The sequence below is a fragment of the Mustelus asterias genome, chromosome 9 (assembly GCF_964213995.1).
Source record: "Mustelus asterias chromosome 9, sMusAst1.hap1.1, whole genome shotgun sequence".
Lineage (NCBI taxonomy): Eukaryota > Metazoa > Chordata > Chondrichthyes > Carcharhiniformes > Triakidae > Mustelus > Mustelus asterias.
Window position 1 is genome coordinate 31081937 of NC_135809.1, and position 21836 is coordinate 31103772.

The 21836-nt window shown below is 41.5% G+C and overlaps 1 protein-coding gene across 1 annotated transcript in view; it reads left to right on the forward strand.

Annotated features, from left to right (window-relative positions):
* The window catches only part of LOC144499054 (dedicator of cytokinesis protein 4-like), a 386914-nt gene that overhangs the window by 81371 nt on the left and 283707 nt on the right, over positions 1-21836 (forward strand). Inside the window, exons 2-5 of the mRNA XM_078221109.1 lie at positions 12043-12126; positions 14433-14473; positions 15621-15676; positions 17910-18006. Of these exons, the coding sequence (XP_078077235.1) occupies positions 12043-12126; positions 14433-14473; positions 15621-15676; positions 17910-18006 (278 nt within the window). The remainder of the gene's footprint in view (positions 1-12042; positions 12127-14432; positions 14474-15620; positions 15677-17909; positions 18007-21836) is intronic.

Sequence of the window (21836 nt, forward strand, 5' to 3'; positions counted from 1 at the left end):
GGATGGTACATCTCACCAACCTTATTCGTGGATTGGATTTTGAAATGTTAAATTAGGGTAGAAATAGTCTGCAGGATTTAAGTTACAAACCTTTTTATCGTTGGGAGGAATTGGCCCCTGGAGTGCCCATGGATAAAGTTTAAAATTCTGCTGTTGGGGAAACAAATTACTAATGGAGAGATTCAAAGTCAAATTTCTTCATCCTTTTCACTTGAATTGGAACCGAGTGAAGGTTATTTTTGCAGGCATGATTTTTGTCTTGCTGTTGCTAACATGAACAACAAGCTAGTTGTTAGTATATGGATTGTATATTGCTGACCATTTGTAAGCATATCATTTCCAAGATTGCACACTGCGTGCCTTGAGTTTGTCAAAATTTGTCGGGCAAGAAATTAGGCTGGTTAGCTCTTGTCCTTTGGGCTTTGTGTGTGCCCTTGTCACTGCTGAATAAAGTTCACAGCATGCATGCACAATATGGGACGAACCGCACCGGATGCTATATTGGTGCAAGCATTGGCACATGCAGTGAGTGACTATCGGAGGTATCCATTTGAGGAGCTGGATATACAAACCCATTTCCGATCAGTCTGAGGTGCAGTGATGAGTGTGCCAAATTCAGTGTCAGCAGGCTGCCTTTGTACACTGAGCATCAATATGTTACATCAACTCTGCCACATTAGGCACATTAGTTGTTGTGAAGTCACTTCATCTCTGTCAGCTCCACCTGTATTCCACAATGTAAATGGCGCTTTTTTTTGTGCTTTCCAATCATGAGCAAAATAAATATAGCCATCACTGCCAAAAGATTGAGGAAAAATACTGAATTGTACAAGACAACATAGAGAAATAGAGTATAATTGTGGACTCATCATGGAAGTGCCAATGAACAAAGTAAAAAAACATTTATGGACTATGAATGGGGCTCTTGGTTTGATAAAATATTAGGCCAGCGATAAAATATACCATCCAGTAACCCAGCTCTCTCAGAAGTCCAGTAATATTAGAAAGAGTATTGGGAAATACTAAAGACAATTCCAGAATCTGTAGCACTGTGGCAAGGTGAGAGAACAACCTGACTTTGCCATTCTGAAAACAAATCGTGGAAAAAGGAATTAAATAGAAATGATTCTCGTGAGTTCTTTTGGCAAAATCTAGGACGCAAGATTTTTATACATGCGTGTACTTGTGGTATATGCGTATATCTCCTTATCTACAGTTTGTGATGGATTTTGTAATCAGAATGTTGCATGTATGTGCATTTCATGTTATCTGAAAGCTACATCCATGTATTGTGGAGATTTCTTGCACCAATCCAGTCATTGTTCAACAAAGTGAATTCGGAAATAAATGGGTTGTATGGGAAGGAAGCAAAATTTTTCATTAACAGGGCAATTCGTGCACAATAATATGGATGTTCCGTTGACTTAAGATGTCAGTTGGTTGGTGACAGCATGGGTGACCTTCTGCAAGCTACCAGACAGTTGTGTGGAGATGCAGTGACCTTGTGTGTTCAATTTGTGTTTGATGTTGTGAAGAAAGGAATGTTTTAGTCCCATGATTAATTCTCTGGATTTGTTACCATGATGTGAAAATTATGCAAGTTGTTACTTGATGCTTATTAGAATGTAAAGCTTGCCAATTGTTGATGGAATTGTTTGGTTTCTCAGTTTCTTGGATAATTTATAAAGCCTTCATTGCCAATGTCTTTCTTGGATTACATTTCTAGCTCTTAAGAAATTATTTTACTTCCACCTTTTAACTCAACTTTACAAAAAGTAACCACGTGGAAATGAGTTGGGTGATGTACAAAGTGTTTTATACTGAGAGTTTGGGGCTACACATTAAGAATTATTTTAAGGTGAGAATGTTATCACTGATTTCAATTTTTACCTCTCTCTCCCTCACTCCTCCTTTGCTCCTTGCCAACCCTTCCACACTTCCTAGAGTGTATCTAACACTGTTTCTCTTCTCAAAGTCTATTCATACCATGTATGTCTTTCATTCCCCTCTCTGTCATCTGTCTATTCCTATAAACAAACAATAAAACAGGTTTCGAGTACAGGAGCAGAGATGTGTTGTTGCAATTATGCAGGGTCTTGGTGAGGCCACACCGAGAATATTGTGTGCAGTTTTGGTCTCCTTTTCTGAGGAAGGATGTTCTTGCTCTCGAAGGAGTGCAGCGAAGATTTACCAGGCTAATGCCAGGGATGGCGGGGCTGATGTATGAGGCGAGATTGACTAGGTTAGGATTGTTTTCACTGGAGTTAAGATGAATGAGGGGGGATCTCATAGAGACTTAAAATTCTAATAGGACTAGACAGAGTAGATGCAGGGAGGATGTTCCCGATGATGGGGGGAGTCCAGAACCAGGGATCACAGTCTAAGGATTCAGGGTAGACCATTAAGGATGGAATTGAGGAGACATTTCTTCACCCAAAGAGTGGTGAGCCTGTGGAATTCATTACCACAGGAAGTAGTTGATGCCAAAGCATTGAATGTATTCAAGAGGCGACTAGATATAGCACTTGGGGCGAATGGGATGAAAGGTTATGGGGGGAAAGTAGGATTAGGCTATTGAGTTGGACAATTGGCCATGATCGTGATGAATGGCGGAGCAGGCTTGAAGGGCTGAATGGCCTCCTCCTATCTTCAATGTTTCTTTTAAAATGGTTGCTACAGCTCTGAGTTTTAAGAGCAAGTTGGTCACATCTTTCTTGACATGCATTGAATTATTTTCTCTAGCTTAGTCCATTGAACAATTGATGCATTAATCGAATTCTGAATTTTCTAAAAATGGATTGTTGCAAACAAAAGTTGTGAAGACGGGTTATTTCTGCTTTATAGAAAAGATATCATCTGTGCACGTGTAGGGCAATGAAAATGTTTGAAGCACTAAATTCATTTGCATAGTGCTGCTTGTCGTGACAGTATGAAGCTACACCTGAGGTTTTCTTGCATGTGAAATGCTATTGACAGCTGCCCGTGTGGTGTTAGTGAGCTGGAGTGATGCACCCAGGCGTGTCCCCTGTGTGTGCCCAAAGGTGCTGAAAAAGTGAGATTGTGATGCAGAGCCAGGAAACCCAAATTGGTCAACTTGTGTGCAGGCACTTACTCCTGAAATAACCAGCATGGTGAAGCAAGGTGGGCCATGTTCTGGGGTTATTTCAAGAGCACTGAGCAAGTTGCAGCTGAGGTGCTTTTGGCTTGCTTGTGCACAGGCAGTTTGCGGTGAAGTACTGGTGAGTTGCAGGAATAGATTGGAGGGTTTTGCTGTCCACAGGAAGGCAGAAAATAACATTGTCTTGCATTGGTACGGGGGCAGTTTTTGCTGTGCTACTTTCTCTGCAACACGAGCAGGACGTGCAAAGGAAGGCCCTGTATTTAAGGCCCATAAAGAGTCTTCTCGGAGCAACAATCCCACATTGTAATGAGGCAAGAGCAATGTCTCGGGAACTTGTGCTTCAGAGTCGTGCCACCTGCTTCTCAATGACTTGGAATCTCAAACCACTCCAACCAGATCACAAAATTGTTATGGCGCCGAAGGCCATTTTGTCTACAATGTTTGCACCAACACTCCAAACTAGTATCATGACTTAGTGCCGTTCCCCTGTTTTTTCCCCATACCCCTGCTCACTGTTTCTATTCAAATAGTTCTCTAATGCCCTCTTGAATGCCTCGATTGAACCTGCCTCCACCACACTTCCAGACAGTGCATTCCACACCTGAACCTGAACATGGATGTTCATGTTTGTGATGGAGTGCTGCACCCAATGCAACGTTACTATAATGAGGGACCAGTCATTACCTCCTCAGACCCAGAGTCAACTTGGAAGGGAGGGAGACACTCCGATGCTGCTTTGGAACAAGAGCGACCTGCTTCAGTTGAAGGAAGCTTCCCCACCCACAACATGAACCCTCCATTCCTTAACCGTACATCAATTTCAGACACCCCATCACAAAATTCCCTTGGCTAACATCATCCAATAGAGAGAGGCCAGCAACAAAAATCTTAACACCAGTAATACAAAAAAAATCAACTTCGCATATCTCCTTAATGCAGGTCCCAGGGATGCCTTTAGTTGTTCTAATGCTCCATGCAATGCTACTCCAGTTGAAGCCACAGGGCTGCTGGAAGGCTTTTGACCGTGACACTGCGGATGACGTTTAAGTTTGCTCTTGAGCAGCTCTGTGCCTTGAGAACCTGGTTGGATTGCACCACCTTGGTACAAGTGACAGCAATCTGGGGAAGCGGGCTGAAAGGCAGCAGCAAAGGCATTGGTGACCTGAAAATGGTGGGAGCATGAATGCCGACATTCTGAGAGGGGACAGCAGGATCATGCTCTCATCATTTCCACTCCCCAGCTGTAGCACCTCCACCATCTTCACAGTCTCCTGGAGCACATCATGATGGGCTGCTGCGGGAACCTCCATTGTCTGTTGAACATTGAGTTTTGCAGTAGAATGGATGCTGTCAGTGCCTAAAGAACACCAGTCTGAACTTGCATACTCGGGATCTCATGACCTCTATCTGAGCTTGGATTACAAAAAATACTAAGACACACACGCTCTGCCTGCATTTCAGTCGAAGCTGACAGCAGCCACGTGTGTTGGTCTGACTGTGGTGTCATGAAGGTGCCACCACTTCCATGCTGGAAAAGGTGATCTCTGCATGATGCCCTGTACCATGCTAGAGTTGATCATCTTGTTCTGAACGAATGACTGGAGGCTCTCTGCTAAGGTTACTAATGCAGCAAGAATCTTTGTGTGCATCATTCGTGTTTTCCTCTAATCTGCCTCAACACAGTGACCTCCAGCAGAACCTGGTGTGTATCTTCTCCCTCTGGGAGTTTGCACACAGGTTGACCTTTTATCCCCCTGTCCTGGCTGCAGCCCACTCTTCCCATCCATCCAGACAGGTTAGCATACACTAACCTCTGAGGTACACACAGTGCTAGTATCTGAGTGGGTGACTGGGACCACAACTTTTCACAATATGCATTAACGATTTGGAGGAAGGAACTGAAGGCACTGTTGCTTAGTTTGCGGATGATACAAAGATATGTAGAGGGACAGGTAATATTGAGGAAAGAGGGAGGCTGCAGAAGGATTTGGACAGGTTAGGAGAATGGGCAAAGAAGTGGCAGATGGAATACAGAGTGGAAAAGTGTGAGGTTATGCACTTTGGAAGGAGGAATAGAGGCATAGACTATTTTCTAAATGGGAAAATGCTTAGGAAATCAGAAACACAAAGGGACTTTGGTATCATTGTTGAAGATTCTCTTAAAGTTAACTTGCACGTTCAGGTGGCAGATAGGAAGACAAATGCAATGTTAGCATTCATGTCGAGAGAGCTCGAAAACAAGAGCAGGGATGCACTTCTGAGGCTGTATAAGGCTCTGGTCAGACCCTATCTTGAGTATTGTGAGCAGTTTTAGGTCCCATATCTAAGGAAGGATGTGCTGGCCTTGGAAAGGGTCCAGAAGAGGTTCATGAGAATGATCCCTGGAATGAAGAGCTTGTCGCATGAGGAACGGTTGAGGACTCTGTGTCTGTACTCGTTGGAGTTCAGAAGGATGAGGGGGGGATCTTATTGAAACTTGCAGGATACTGCGAGGCCTGGATAGAGTGGACCTGGAGATGTTTCCACTAGTAGGAAAAACTAGAACCAGAGGGCACAACCTCAGACTAAAGGGACGATCCTTTAAAACAGAGATGAGGAGGAATTTCTTCAGCCAGAGAGCGTTGAGTCTGTGGAACTCTTTGCCGCAGAAGGCTGTGGAGGCCAGGTAATTGAGTGTCTTTAAGACAGAGATAGATATGTTCTTGATTAATAAGGGAATCAGGGGTTATGGGGAAAAGGCAGGAGAATGGGGATGAGAAAAATATCAGGCATGATTGAATGGCAGAGCAGACTCGATGGGCCGAGTGGCCTAATTCTGCTCCTATGTCTTATGGTCTTATGGATTGAGTATGACAAGCCAAGTGATGGTATTTCTCCTTCAGCAATCTGCTGCTCACTCTAGCCCTTTCTCATGAAGCTGCAGTGCCTGACCTGGCAGCAATTCAAGACTAATCTGAAAGCACAAATGTAATAGGGGTAAGGTTGGGGATGAGGCATTATTCTGATGATTCTATGCACCATCTTTTCCAGTGTGTTAAGGGAATGCTGGCAGACTGGTCCTCAGCCAGCCCTGTGGGTCCCTTTCCGATTGTGGGCTACCTGCAAGAGAGAGGGCAAAATGAGCATGTGTTTGCGTGATATGATTGTCATAGCAGTTTGGGTGTTTTCATGGCTGGGGTTATTGGCAGGTAAGCATGGGTGAGGTGTTTAAGCCTCTTCGGGGCGATTCCTGAGTATCGGAATGATGCTGGGTGAGTGATGAGGTTCGAGTGCACTGATCAGTGAAAGGTGGCAGGGGGTGTGAAATGTCATGTGCAGATGCAGTCAATCACCTGGACGACAGGTGATGTTGGAAAAATCATATCTGGGATGTTGAGCTTCTTAAGTGTTGTAACTGCACTGAGCAATCAAGTGGAGAATATTCAATTTCGCTCCTGACTTGTGCCCCGTAGTGGGGAGGCTCTGGGGCATCGGGGGTTAAGTTACTTATTGAAAAATGGAGGCTGTGACCTGGTGGAGGTGTGGGGGGTGGAGAGAGAGAGAGTAATCCCAAACCGGGTACTTTTGAATTCTGCCAAGTGTACAGCAGAATTCTATAATCCCAGTTTTGTGGTCAACTTGTAGATGAGGCACGTTACTGGAATTGGTATGCCTCTGTGATTATTTTGGTTAGTAATGTCATTTATAAGTAAGGAACAGGCCCCCATATCTGTTCATCTCTCATTGCATATTTAACCTTGTTTTTCACTTGAACTTGCCCAATCACATTTTTAATCGAGTGAATATTGACTGATTTTCGCTGATGGCAATGTTCAACTGGTTTTGTGTGGCTTTGGGACAGAGGATCAATCTTGCGAAGACCAGAGCTTTTCATTTTCATTATAATCATTTTCCTCCTTAGGCATAGTTTGCTCAGTGAATTAAAACATCTTAATGATGTAGGAGGCTTGGGCATGTTTGTGACTACGACAGCTATAAACATTTTCATCTTGAGGTCTGTTCTCTGAAAGCATTCTGTGGTGGTGTTTTGCACTTAGTTCCTTTATTTAGATATTGATTATTTATATACTTGAAATGCTTTTCGTGTCACGTGTATTATTTAACAAATTTGAAATTGTGTTTGTAAATGTGGTTGTAGATTCTTTAAACCACTGCAAGAAGGGAACTGGAAAAACAGAAAATGCTGGAAAATCTCAGCAGGTCTTACAGTATCTGTGGAGAGAGCTTCTCGGCCTTTTGGCTAAGATCAAGTGTAGTATGGATAGGATGCTGCACTTGGTTGAGGTCATTAGGTTACATTGAAGCTTCATATGTTTCATATGAAGCAATTTTTAAAAGCGGCATCTCGGCCTTTTGGCTAAGATGCAAATGAGCTCAAGTCTTGGAGGAGGAACCTCCCCCTTCTCCAATCAGCTTGGCTCATGTAGATCAGGCCCAGGACTGGGTGATTTTGGTCGCTCACCCTGTCTTGTCAGCCTGGATCTGAAATGTCTCAACTTGAGACTCTGAATTGGATTTGATTTGATTGAATTGGAAAAGTATTTTAAAAAAATCTGTGGAGAGAGAATAAAGCCAACATTTCGAATCTGATTGATCCTTTGTCAGAGCAAAGAAAATCAGAAGAGATTTATTAGGGTGGCGGGGTGGGGGCTGTAATTGGACAAAGGGAATGTAAATCAGGATGAAGAAAGCTGAGAAAGATGCTAAAAGTGTCCATTAAATGATCAGAATGTGTGAATGGCAGAACAGGGGTACAGATGGTTAAGACAGACGCCCTGAAGTGGCGGGTGTGGGGGTGATGCGAGGGGGGCAAGATGGAGAGCGGAAGTGGAAAAATGGAAGTGAGAAATAAGAGTGATAAAAATGGGTGAATGGGATGAAAAGAAGAGACAAAATGGAATAAAATAAATGGAAATGGGGTGAAGGTGGAGGAGAGCGTTCATGCTCTGAAATTGTTGAACTCAATGTTCAGTCCGAAAGGCTGTAAAATGCCCAATCCTCCAGCATTTTCTGTTTATGTTTCAGATTCCAGCATCTGCAGTATTTTGCTTTTATGCAAGAAGGGAACTATCTGGGTTTGTACTGATTTTGAGTTTCTATTCATGAATAACTCCATGAATTTACTGGGACATGGTCAGAATGGATGGTGTAATCTCACCTGGCGTGCTCTGGCCAAACTACCTCACAAAATTTCAGGAGATGACCCATCCCATATCTTTCAGTCTTGACTCTCGGTTCCAGTGCATTCGCCCATCTCTAGTCAGCTCACTAACTCCCTCCCGAAACTCATCCTTGAAAGACCTTTAGACTGCTTTATGTGCGAGTCTTCGGTGACCATTTTACTTGACTATCCTGTTCTTCCTGCTGTTTTTCTATTAAAAAGGCAACTTGGTGTTTTATATATGAAGTAATTTTAATCCTAGAAAATTGCAAGGTTGTGTGACTTCAAGACGATTGAATTCCATTGCTGTCTGTAATGCATTTTTCATATTTCATCTTGGGTGTTTGGCGACGGTGCCAAAGTATAACCCAAGATCAGGGGCCATCCAAAATAATATTGATCTGTGTTGAGAAATACCAACACTGTGTATTGTACAGACAAGTTTGCTTTCTGGGAAATGCATAGTTTTGATGACATTGGATTGAATAATGCGTCCCATTGTGATCTCTGAGACCAATAATGGAGATCAGTAACTTTTTTTAAAAAAGGAAGGCGAACCTCTGGTTAATGGCAGAAAAGGTCACGCAACAAGATTTAATGTTTTAAGACTTCTACTGTAACCAAAGATTAAAAGTACTGTCTTTGTCGGCAACATATGCTTGAAACCACAAATCAGAACCTTACCCTTTGTTCAGCACAACCATAAACACACTTCACAGATATACTTAATGCTAACCGTTACGGAGGCATTCAATTCTTGTATCAGCCCAAGGTGACTCTTAGCTGCTGAGGGTTTATTTCTGTTATTTTCCTTTCTTAGCCTCGGGACTTTAAATCTCAGAACTGTCTTTCACAGCGAGTTCTTTTCCCCTGGTGATTGACTCAAGTGCAAGTTGGGGGAATTCCACAGCCTTGTTTTAACTATTCATGAATTCCATCTTTTCAATGAAAGTGCGAGCTCCCACCTACATTCCTGCATTGTGCACCATTGTGTCTTGCTGCCAATAGCTACTCTGCTGACCCTGGCCAATGAACTGAGAGTTTTCTGTGATATCTTAGTTTTGCCCCCTCCATGCCAATCTGCATGGCATTGTGAATCACATGGACCATGTATCCAGGCAAAAATGCTGATTAACTATCTTTGAGACCTGACCTCTCCTAACCCTCTTTTAACTTAGAAGCAAAGGGAGAGTTTAAAGCAGTGTTTACAACCTGATATTCTCAACACTTTCCTGAGACTTTGGAGACTTTTAGTCTATCCACTGTTAGTACACAGGCTCCTGCCCTTGTTTCCCCAGTAAAGCAATCTTGACCCCCTTTAATCTCTAACAATGAAACCACTGGGCTTGCTGCCAGGCAGACTTCAGAACAGGTCACCCAACTACCTCCATTTACCTTAAACTAAAGACACTGTTCTAAAATATAACAAACTTATGAATCTCAGTTGTAACAATGATAATTTGTGTCACATGTTTGGAAGTGACAAAACACAACTCTCGTTTGCAGGGGAACATGACCTGAATTATGCCCGTTTTAAAGTACGTTGGCACAGTAGTAGAAATTTTTTTGATGCAGCAAATATGAATTCCTTAGAGCAGCAAAGAATTGCTAGGTTTGGCCTGGGAAAATTGAGCTTTGCAAAAGAACCTTCATAATTAACTGCACCTTTGCCAATTAAACAGTGCTTTTTGGATTGCTGAACGGCAATACTCTTGAGATCCACTCGTCATTGAGATGGTCTCCAAGGTGTACGTTTTCCTGTGGAACAACATGACAAAGGAGATGACCTTGACCAAAGTGCCCTTTGTTTTCTGCCTTCAGTAACCTTTTCGGGTGATAGCTTTATGACGGTCATTGAGAGCAAAGAATTGAGCACTTGTGATGGTATGAACTACGTAATTCACTGAACTTGATTTGGCATCTGTGTTGTTTCAAACTTAAAATTTCTGCAGCAAAATCTGGAAATCACGTGGCCAGTATTGCGCAGATAATTACTTTCTTGGCTATTGCTAAGAAGAAAAGATGCGAATGACATTGCACCTTTCAGAGCTTCAGTGTATCCCAAAGTGCTTGATAGCCAGCTTTGTGACCAATTAATCTCTTTCAATGTGTAATTACTGTAGAAATTGCAGCAATAATTTGTGCACAGCAAGTTCCCACAGACTGCAAATGTGTTCATAACCGGATAATCGGTCAACAGGGATAGCTCTTTATTATTACTTTAAACGTATTATGTTATTATTACTTTAAACGTATTATGTTTTTGAGAACCTTTTTTTTAATGAGTTGCCACCATTATCAAATCCCAACTCGAGAAATCTGAGCAGGGTGAAAAATGATAAGACTTTCAGTAACCCCTCATGGCTCTGAAATAAAATACAGAAGAAAAAGAGGGAAAAATTGTATCTGTTTATATTTTAGAATTTAGATGAAAAGTTAAATGAAATGTAGTGTTGAATCCAAAACTGGACACTCCAGGAAAGTATGACATGTACATCATTTGGAGTGAAGGTCAAACATTTCTCACCAGAGTAATTATCTTTACCCGTTCAGAACATTGGAGCTTAATAGCCTAGTTTAGATTTCAAACTCTTGAGCACTCATTTACTAAATTAACTAAATGGTACACTTGAGCTTTATTGCAGACTGAAGTTTTCCTGCTCTGATATGAATCTGCAAAGTGGAGACGCCCTTTATGGATCATTGCTTTTAATGATGATGTGAATATCATGTTCGAGTCGTGCTTGCCAAAATGTATATTTATGAACAGAATACTGCAGATGCTGGAAATCAGCAATCAAAATAGGAAGTGCTGCAAACGCTGAACAAATCAGTGAACGTCTGTGCAGAGAGGAAGAATTAACGGCTGGAATTTTTCGCTGTTTCGTGCCAGCGGGATCTTCTGGCCCTGCCCAATGTTACACCCCCCCGCAGTGGGGTTTCCCAGCGGCAAGGGGTGCAGTCAATGGGAAATCCCAACGACAGCGGCAGGGCTAGAAGATCCCACCACCTGCAAATAGTGTGCCACCTCCCGCCCCCAGAAACACTCCACGGGGAGACCAGAACATCCCACCCCCACCAACAAATGATGAAAGGTTGCCGGCCTGAAGTGCCACCTTTGTTTCTCCCTCCACACATCATGCTGCCTGACCAATACTTCCAGCATTTTCTTTTTCGATTCCATATTTATCAACTTTTCCATTTTAATCCCCATTGGTTGTACAGATTTAAGATGATCCAAAAGTGAAAAATGTTTGTCATACGTAATGCTGATCAATGTGTGCCTGTGTTCCTAAATCAGGGTGACTGTCTCTGACTTACTGGGACAGCCCCACATCTGAGGCATTCATCCTGCATTATCCTGGTTGTCTGCATCCGAGATGTTGTTGGACCCGTGTTCTCAACATTGAATTTCTTCCATGAGTAGTTCTCACATGAACAATGTACTCTCCTCTCACTGGTTCGTTCCCACATTCATGCAGAGTTGGCAGCACCTGTGCTTCCTCACTCATAGAGGTCTGCCAGAGCCCTCGCTCTGCTCATTTGCCGAATTTCCCCTTAATTTATTCCCCAAGAGTTGGTCACCATGTTCTAAATATATCCTGTTGAATCATGCTATTTTAACGCTGTAAGCATGCCTCAGATATATGGAAAACCATAACTCTTATAACACTTACTTGCACTTTATTAATAGATAATGTTTTAGTGAATAACATTTTAAGTGTAATAACCAAAGCATTCTTATTTCCTCCTCTTTCAGTGATATCTGGTTTTCGGGGAACAGTTACCCATGGTTTACCATTGGAAGTGGGAGATACAGTTCAGATACTGGAAAAATGTGATGGTAAGTTTGCCGTAACAACCAAAGAATGGGGAAAGTGTAACATCCTCGACTAGAAAACCTTCTTTTATAAATTCAAACTTGCCTTCATCAGCATGTCAACAGAAACATGTTTGCTTGTGCAGCTAATGAAAAAGTTATGGACTGAGAATTTTTGCTTGGGCTGCAGTCAGCGATCCGAATACAACTTGTGCACAAATTTGCACGAATTTTGCCAAGGAATCTTGTTTTGCTCAAGCTTCTGTTCAAATCCATTTGCATTTCATGGAATGTAAAACGTTGAATGAATTGGCACAGTCCGTCCGGCTGCATTTTAGCACATAAAGCAAAGCCATGATTTTAAAATGTTAACAAAGTCATTGAACTATTGGCAAGCCAGCGCAGTTCTAATCATACAACTGGAAGTGGATTTGTCAGAAGAAATAAGCATTTTCATAGAGTGTCGGGTTTACCTGACCTTAAATGACTCTTAGCAAAAGAACTACAGAGAACAATTTATTAGTTCCGTTTGGTGCAGTCTCTATCTGAGTAAAGTAGATATTTTAACTATTTCAAATATTTTATCAGGATGTTTATTAGTGACCTTGTGCCTAAAAAGCCTCTTCAAAGGCCGGCGTTTGGGCACAATTAACATTAACTTGCCATTGTGATTAAATCAATCTGGGTCAAAAAGATCACAAACTCATTTTGTGTTGATTGTAATTTGTGGTTGCAATTCCTTGAATTTTTTTTGTTCTGGTTTGGCTCATTTCAGCAAATTGCACTGTGGAGATGGGTGCAAACTCAGAGCCAATGTGTTGCAAATGTTTTATTAATCATGGAAGTGTGGTTAAATTCCAATCAATTTTAATTGAATTGTTTTTTTTTCCCGATACGATTTGAGTTTTTAAGCTCGCTGAAGTTTCAGTTCAGCCACATCATCCGTAAATAACAGCATCAGTTTTTGTGTGTACATCTGCCACCTATCCCTAATTATCAGGCGGCTTGTTCGACTTTCTGTACTCCATGCGCAGAAACTCCCTTCAGTAAAACCTCGGGAAGACCTAAGCCTTTGTCTTCAGCCCTGGCACAAACTCCATTTGTCAGACACTGACTTCGTCCCTTCACCTCGTAACTGAGGCTGAGCAACACTTCACAACTTTGCTCTCATATTTGACCCTGGGTTGATCTTCCAACCACATCTGTGTCAGCACAAAGACCGTTGACTCCCATCTCCATAATATCATCAAACTGCCACTGCCTCAGCTCATCTGCTGCTGAAACTCTGACCCCTGTCTTTGTTACCGCGCCAGATTTGACTATTCCAATGTAATCCAGGCAGATCTTTGCTGCTGTTGTCCTAACTCGCACCAAGTCCCATTAACCCATCTCTCTATAATCATTGACCAATGTTGATTCCTGCTTAATTGGCTCCTCAATTTTAAAATTCTCGTTGTTTTCAAGTTTCCCGAATCTCCTCTAACCCCACAATTCTCTGAGACGTGCCTATTCCTCTGATGTTGGCCCCTTGAGCATTCCCAGTATTAATCATTCTGCCATTGATGGGAAGGAAGTTTAAATTTGGGTGAATTCAATGTCAAATCAGGTACAGAAAAATAAGGAGGCTGAAAGATTGGAGCAAATGAGAAAGAAAGACACATTTAAGAAAATTTAGAATAATATTCCAGTTTAAACCATCCAATAATTGTATTCTGAAGAAATGAGTCTCCACACTTGTAATAGTTAATGTCAGAGAAGTTTATTGGTCATAATTAACACGTTCTACACTATTAAAGCCATGTCTTGACAGTTAATCCAGCATGAATTGAATGTGAATTGAATGTATGTGACATTCAACTAGCCTCAATACAAACTCCTCGCTTCACTTCAGACCGACTTTCACTTTGGACTAGCTCTAATTTTCAATCGTGAGTTTAGTTCAGATTTACAATGCTAATCAGGCAGCTTTATACTCATCAATGCGATTTTATGGTGAGGCAAACAGAGTGATGTCATGTCCAAGACACTGGCAACAGAACGGCACAACTTGGAAGGCAACTTTTGAATTTCGTCTTTAATCGCACATCTGCCTGCCCCTGTAGTTGCTCCAGCATTTGTCCATAAACTACGACAACAAACTGAGCCCTTAATTTGCAAAGAAGATCTTTAGAATCTGAGAGTGTACAGACTTTAAGGGGTTCTATAATAGGTGCATCGTGGTATCTGTTCCCTGCAGACTTTTGTCACCTCCTGTTTTGAAGTACATTCCAGCTCATGCAATTTGACATACAAAGTGATGTTTGTCTTTTCTATTTTGTTTTCTTCTTTAGGCTGGTACAGAGGATTTGTTTTAAAAAATCCAAGCATTAAGGTATGCGTGTTTGGACCTCTCATGTTATTATACCTGGATGGCAACGAATGGTTTATTTCTAAAATCAACTCCTTTTAATCTTTGAATCCCGAATGTATATCCAGTAAAAATTTACGCTTGTACTTTCTGAAAATTATGAGGTGGAAATGCTGGCATTGGACTAGGGTGGGTGCAGCAAGAAGCCTCCCAACACCAGGTTAAAGTCCAGCAGGTTTATTTGGGATCTCAAATTTTGAGAGTGCTGCTGCTTCATCAGGTGAGTCACCTGATGAAGGAGCAGTGCTCTGAAAGCTCGTGATCCCAAATAAACCTGTTGGACTTTAACCTGGTGTTGTGAGCCTTATTTCTGAAAGTTGACAAATATTTTGAGAGCTATAATGCCCATCCAATCAGAAAGTTTTGTGTTTTCTACTGCTCCCTGATGTGTATACCAGGTAGTCTGCTTTTACCACTGCCTAAACTACCGTTTCATAGTGCAGTGAATCTTTTCCATGATTTTTACTCTCCAAAGTCAGGATACTATCTTGATTATTTAAAAAAAAAACTTGTGCAGTCAATGGGTTGTAAGTTAGAAGAGGGGATGTCATTGGCACATGTAAAATTCTGGCAGAGCTGGACAGTGGATGCAGGGCATGATGTTCCTCCTGGCTAGTGAGGTCGAGAACAAGGCGTTGCAGTTTCAGGATACAGGGCAGACCATTTAGTTCTGAGATGAGGATGGGTGATGAACCTGTGGAACTCTCTGCCACAGAAGGCTGTGGAGGCCAAGTCTGAATATAGTTAAGAAGGAAATAGACTTATAGACACTGAAGTTGTCCAGGGGTATGGGGAGATAATGGGAGTATGGTGTGGAGATAGAGGATCAGGCAGGATCATGTTGAATGGTGGAGCAGGCTTGAGGGGCCCAAAGGTCTACTCCTGCTCCTATTTTCTATGTTTCTAAGTCAAATCCACAACAGGCTTCAGGGTTGAGCAGAAAATTAGTTTGACCCATCGCACCTCAAGTATTACCAAATAGTCTATCCAAAGATAACAAATTGTTGCAAGTCTATTTTTTTTGTAACTGTTTCTTAATATTGAATTTATGTGTTTTGGAAGTAACAAAGCTAGTTCAAAAAAAAATAACCGTTTATTTTTATTCTTGCAGGGAATTTTTCCAGCTTCCTATGTTCACTTGAAAAATGCAAATGTCAAAAACAAAGGGTAAGTTAAGTGACTAAACTGTGATAGAGAAGACAGTTTTCCATACGAGGTTAGGAATGCTAACAAAATGTTATGATTTACACAGTTATTATACTGAATTGCTACAGTAATTACCATATCGCAGTACCCAGATCCACACACAAAGAAATAATTCTTGGACATGGCAGATCAAAATATCCTTCATAATCTATAATTGTTCTCCAGTGGTGATCAAATGAGCTGCCTACTGGAGGCTTTCATAAATAACATTGAGTGATGAGTTGGTATTAAACCCTGAAATTTTTTTTGTGTATGATTTACATGTGTAGGGTTTACAAAAGAATATAATGAGAAAAAATAACTTTTCTTTGCGTTTTCCGTTCTAAATTTGAATACAGTAAGAGTGGCTAACAATGACTTTGTTTTACAATCTGTTGAGTATCTGGGCCTCAACAATTAATCCCACTGACCCAATCCCTCCCCACCCATACTCATGTATATGTAGGAACCTTTATATACTCTTTGTGCCTCCAATCCAAATCTTTCTTGACCGATCTGTTGACACTTTTATTTTGGCCACTTGTCACACTATAGCTTAATAGATAAAGCATGACCTAAATGGCAACCAGTTATGCGATCCCCAATTTGTGCTGGATTGTGTTCCATTGAAGTCCAAGTGTAAATAAAGAAACAACTTTTGACCTTAATCCTTTAATTTCCTATTACTTTTAGTGAACAGAGAGATTGTCATTAGATCTAATGTTTCCGGGGTAAAACCTGAATATTTATAGTAGCTTACTATCGTAGGTAGTGATTAGCTTTAATTAGGTTTATGAATCTTGAGGCTCCTTTCCATTGGTGGTGTTATTCATCTTCCTAAAGTTAATTTTAGGAGCATTGACAATTCAAGGCTCCACATCTTGTTATGAGTGCTGATATGCACAAGCCAATGACTGCCATTGCTGAAGTATGAGGTTGAGGGCAATCATCTTGTTTCAATGTGCTCCCTGTGGGTGACTGGACCATCTCCGCCATCTGCCAGATTTTTGAAGTTGTAAAATGGATTACTGATTGACTTGTCTGGGAGTGGGAGAGGCATTCCTCCCAATGCAAAAACATCCCCTCAGTATTCTAACATCCCGTAACCCTTTCATTGCTCTTCCAAAAGAGAGAGAAAAAAACAGCTTTTAAAAAAAATAAAATAAAATTAAGGCTCTGGATCATGTCTCACACCTGGACACACAATTGGACCCTGCTCTCAGTTGGCAGACTGGCACCCCTTTCATTTGGCATATGGCTTCTCATGTTTTACCAGGTTGTCAACAAAGAAATGCCAGCTTTAAAGTGTCCTCTCCCACCATTTTCCACCCTTTCCCCCTTCTCTGACATCGATGGCCTAGCTAATGGTGGCTCTCCCCCAGACTAGACTCAACTTAAAAGGAAAGGTCATTACCTGGCTTAACTATTTCTACTTTAATCTTTCACCACACAATTGCATACTTAAACTGCAGGTGCGTCTGAAGAGCTTCTGCTTTTGGCCCCATGGTACTTTTTCAGTTGCGTATAAGTGTATTCGTTGATGTACGTATGACCTCAAGTGAAAATGGGTTTTAAATGTAGAAGTCCGATAACTTGGTTGTCTGTTGAAGGGTAGATAGGTAATTGGCTATGTTGTACATATTTATCCAATAAATTGGAAATTTTAAATAAGTCCAAAAATATTGAGCAAATTTGCTGGGTTGCTGATACATAAACTACTCATAAAATTGGGAAAAAAGCGTATTTTCTGAGACAGAAAATATAAATTGAACCTATTTAAAGTTGAGTCCTCATCATAAGCAAAGAATAGAATGAAGGAATTATACACCATTTCTTTACACTGTTTATTCCTAAATGGTTTGCTGCAGTTACTGCAGGGCTATTTCACTTGGTGCAACTGTGGTTCAAACAATTTGAGGTAAATACTGTCATCTTTTATTGACCGTATCTTTCAAGAATCTGTTCAGCACGTAGATATATGCAGGAATGCTTAGAAGTCACTCGTAAGACTTGATGAACGTTTTCAGTTGAATTGTTTTTGGTCAACGGAGAAATTTTTCACCCTTGAAGTTAACAAGGTAGAATTTTAAGTTATCCTCTAATTTGAAAGGACTAAAATGCATAAATTCAAAGTGAAAAGGCCCACCGCTTTTATGACAAATTGCAAACATATGACAATCAGCTCATGGATGATGTATTCTTCTTGTAACCACAGGCAATTTGAAACAATCATTCCGACAGAAGACACCGTCATTACCGAAATGACGGGAACGTTACGAGAATGGGGAATTATGTGGAAACAGCTTTATGTGGTAATGGTTTTCTTCCTTCTACTTTGAAAACAAACAAATCTGTCTATCATGAAATATGCTTGCGTGGGTTAAATGTTCTCCTCCAATTCTGTAAATTTTCTATGACTTCTTGAAATCAGAACAGCCAAATATTGTCATCTCTTGGTCATAATTGCAGATGCTCAGTTCAAAGCTATAACCTCTGGGACCGGAGGAATTTACTGCAATTCTGTCATTATTTGCGCACAGAAATAATCAGCTTGGGTGAGCAGTACATCCAGGAGCCATGTTCACATTTAAAAATAGATTGGACCTAATGAATCTTTGCACATTCCCTATTCCCCTCACATGTGAACATTTTTGACACTTGCCTACTGTTTGAAGAGCCAGGCAAGACACCCTGTGTTAAGTCTGACAGCTGAAGTGGCAATGGTGTGAGTTTAATATGAAATCTTTTCTTCAACTGCTAGTGGGTGAGTAGGTTGGAAATACAAATGCTTTTGCTTGCATCCATGCATAAACTTTCAATTTTTTTCTGATCGACATATTTCTCAGCCTCATATTTAACTGGCTGTTTTGGTTTTGTTTTCACTTGGATAACTTGAATCTTGGAGAAGGCTATTTAATTAAAAATATATTCCAGGGTACAGAAATCCTTCTGAAGGAATTTTGTGTGGCGCTTTTCCCATCTGAACTCTAATAATTAACTCGATGCTAGTTATTACCATAAGAGCCGTCTGAATTGTTTCAAACATAAAAGACAGTTTTATCCACGTATACTACAGTTGACAGGAAGTTCAGGTCTCTAAAATAAAGCCTTCTTATTTCCTGTTCAGCTCTCTGATAGTTTGAGGTTTTGTTGTTGAGTTTGAGAGGAAAATGTGCTGTATATTTCACTGTCGGAGTCTTGACCACAACTGTAAAATACACTTCAGTTGTCAGAAAATAATCAAAGCTCGATATGTGTCCAATTTAAATCGGCTCACCCTTTTTGAGGTGGTTATAGCTGCAGCAATGTACTTCATCGGTGGCAGGGCCAATCCCTGACTGATTTCGAGGGATGGGCTTAGCTCCCATTTGAGGCAATGTGAAATATGTCATGTCGTGCTTCTTCTTGACCTTTTCAAGGTTGTGACAACTAAAGTCAGCACAGTGAAGTAGATTAAAGTAGCAGGGTGTCTGTAATAAGCAGTTGAAATACAAAGTATCAGTTTCAAGGATAAGATTGATGAATAACCTAATCCTCCATTGTGTCTCATTTCTTTTTGCACTGTTAACCAGTATAAATCTTATATTGTTCAGTTGCTAAAGTAGACCATTACATCCATATTCTTTCTCCTCATTAGGCCCAGATAGGCAGAGCAAGGCTTCCATTTTTATTCTTGTTGTTTCCAATTGTGTTGATAAGTGGATGGCACAGTGGTTAGCACTGCTGCCTCACAGCGCCAGGGACCCGGGTTCAATTCCAACCTTGGGTGACTGTCCGTATGCAGTTTGTACGTTCTCCCCGTGTCTGCCTGGGTTTCCTTCGGGTGCTCCCGTTTCCTCCCACACTCCAAAGATATGCAGGTTAGGTGGATTGGCCATGCTAAATTGCCCGTTAGCGTCAGGGGGATTAGCAAGGTAAATATGTGGGGTTACGAGGATAGGATCTGGGTGGGATTGTTGTCGGTGCAGGCTTTGATGGGCTGAATGGCCGCCTTCTGCACTGTCGGGATTCTTTGATTCTGTGAGTCAAAAACATTTCAGGACACTAACCGATGGTCAGGAGATGCTGTGTAGTTTTGGGGATCGTGGGAACTGAGAGTTCAGGATGGGAGGGGAATTGTATTGAAAAATTGGAGGGGAAACTGAACAAAGATAATTCCAATGCCATCACATCCTGTGCTGATGGTTATTTTCCAGGTCCTTGCCCTCTCAAAGATGCAGAAGGAAACTATTGCCATGCTGTGATGAAGGGGTTTCTAATGCACTAGATAGTAAACTGAAAAACTACAGGGCGCGCACGCTGTGGAGCTGCAATGTACCTGAAATAGAAGTTGTCGTCAATATTTCATTCTCTGTTTACTAGGGAGATAGTTTCCAGCTTAGATGCACACAGTGGGCCAAATAAAATCCAAATGCATATTGCCGATAGTTCAATTGATTCAGACCCATTATTTATACAGCTGCTGTGATTTGGGGTTTCCTGTGAATGTGGCTATTGTATTAACAGAGAATCGTACTGGAGGAGTTCTTTTGAGTAACAAAATGTATTCCTCTGCTCTCTGTTTGAATTTCAAAACAAAAAGCAGATGAAATTTTCTGAAACCACATCCGTCTGCTAATAAAAATCCTTATTTAAATCCATGTCCCACATCCCCATGGAAACATGGCATTTCAGGTCAGGAGGACTCGGGAGAAATGCTCCGTTACCATCTGCCACCAGCTCAGTTAGTGCATATTTCTGTTGATCAAAGAGGATTGACATGGTTTTCATTAAAGGATGCTGATCCAGAGCTGCCAGTCATTTTCTTGTTCAGTAACAGCCAAACGTGTAGTGTAAACAAAATATTTACCAGGTCCAGTTTAAAAACTGAAGTAGATTGTGGCAAAATAACTGAGGGGGATTTCCTTTCATTTATGAGTCGTTGTGGATATGTTTTCAGCTGTTAATCTCATTATGTATTATTCTCTCCTTCCCTCCTCCAGTTGATTCGAACATTCAGCTCTTCCAATTTCCAATTCATGGTACACTCTTCCTCCTCCTGACCTCACCTACCCCAGTTCACAGTTAAGCCAGCTTTCCTCTGTTTGCCCCTTGTCACTCGGATCATAGCATCCCGACAGTGCAGAAGGAGGCCATTCGGCCCATTGAGTCTGCACCGACAACAATTCCACCCAGGTCCTATCCTTGTAATCCCACGCAATCCCCTGAAACTAACGGGCAATCCCAACCAGACCTGTTCCCCGCAACCCCAAGTATTTACCCCGCTAATCCCCCTAACCTACACATCTTGGGACAGTAAGGGACAATTTAGCACGGCCAATCCACCTAACCTGCACACCTTTTGGAGTGTGGGAGGAAGCCGGAGCACCCGGAGGAAACCCACGCGGACACGGGGAGAATGTGCAAACTCCACACAGCCAGTGACCCGAGGCCGGAATTGAACCCGGGTCCCTGGAGCTGTGAGACAGCAGTGTTAACCAGTGTGCCACCATGCCGCCCACTCTTCCCAACTTGCATCTCACAGTGCTGCTGTTCTGGGACATTGAACTGTGCTGCCCATTGTGGGTAATAGGATAGTAAGATCAGAAATCCCCACCCCACAGTGCAACCTTATTTAATGCTTGGAGTAGCAGCAGATTGGAGCTCAGGCGTGATGATAAGGACGGGATCCAGAAGCAGAACAGGACACCTTTTTTTTTTTGCGGGGTGGCATCATATTTTCCGACTGCATATTGGAAACATGTCGTGAACTTTTAGTGACTTGATTATTATCAAATAAAATTAAATGAATTATTCTGCAGTCCTTTGCATAATTCCTGCAACAGGAGAAACCTGCACCCACTGCTTTCCAGTACGATCTTCAGTCATGCATCATACTGGTTATAATTTAAAAATCGTTGTCCATTGTTCATGATAATGAATAATGCTGGTGATGGAAAACTGGAAGAGAAAACCATGATACCAATAGCAAAATTTGAGTGGGAGGACTCTGAATGAGTTGGGATAGTCAAAAAGGAAGCCATATATGTTCTCGAACAAAGTCAGGAAGGATAAAGAATTATTGAAAGTTTATAATGTAATCCCAGGGTGCAGAGCTACGTGTGTCAGCCTCAAAAGAGAAAAGATAAGTTCAGATCTAAAG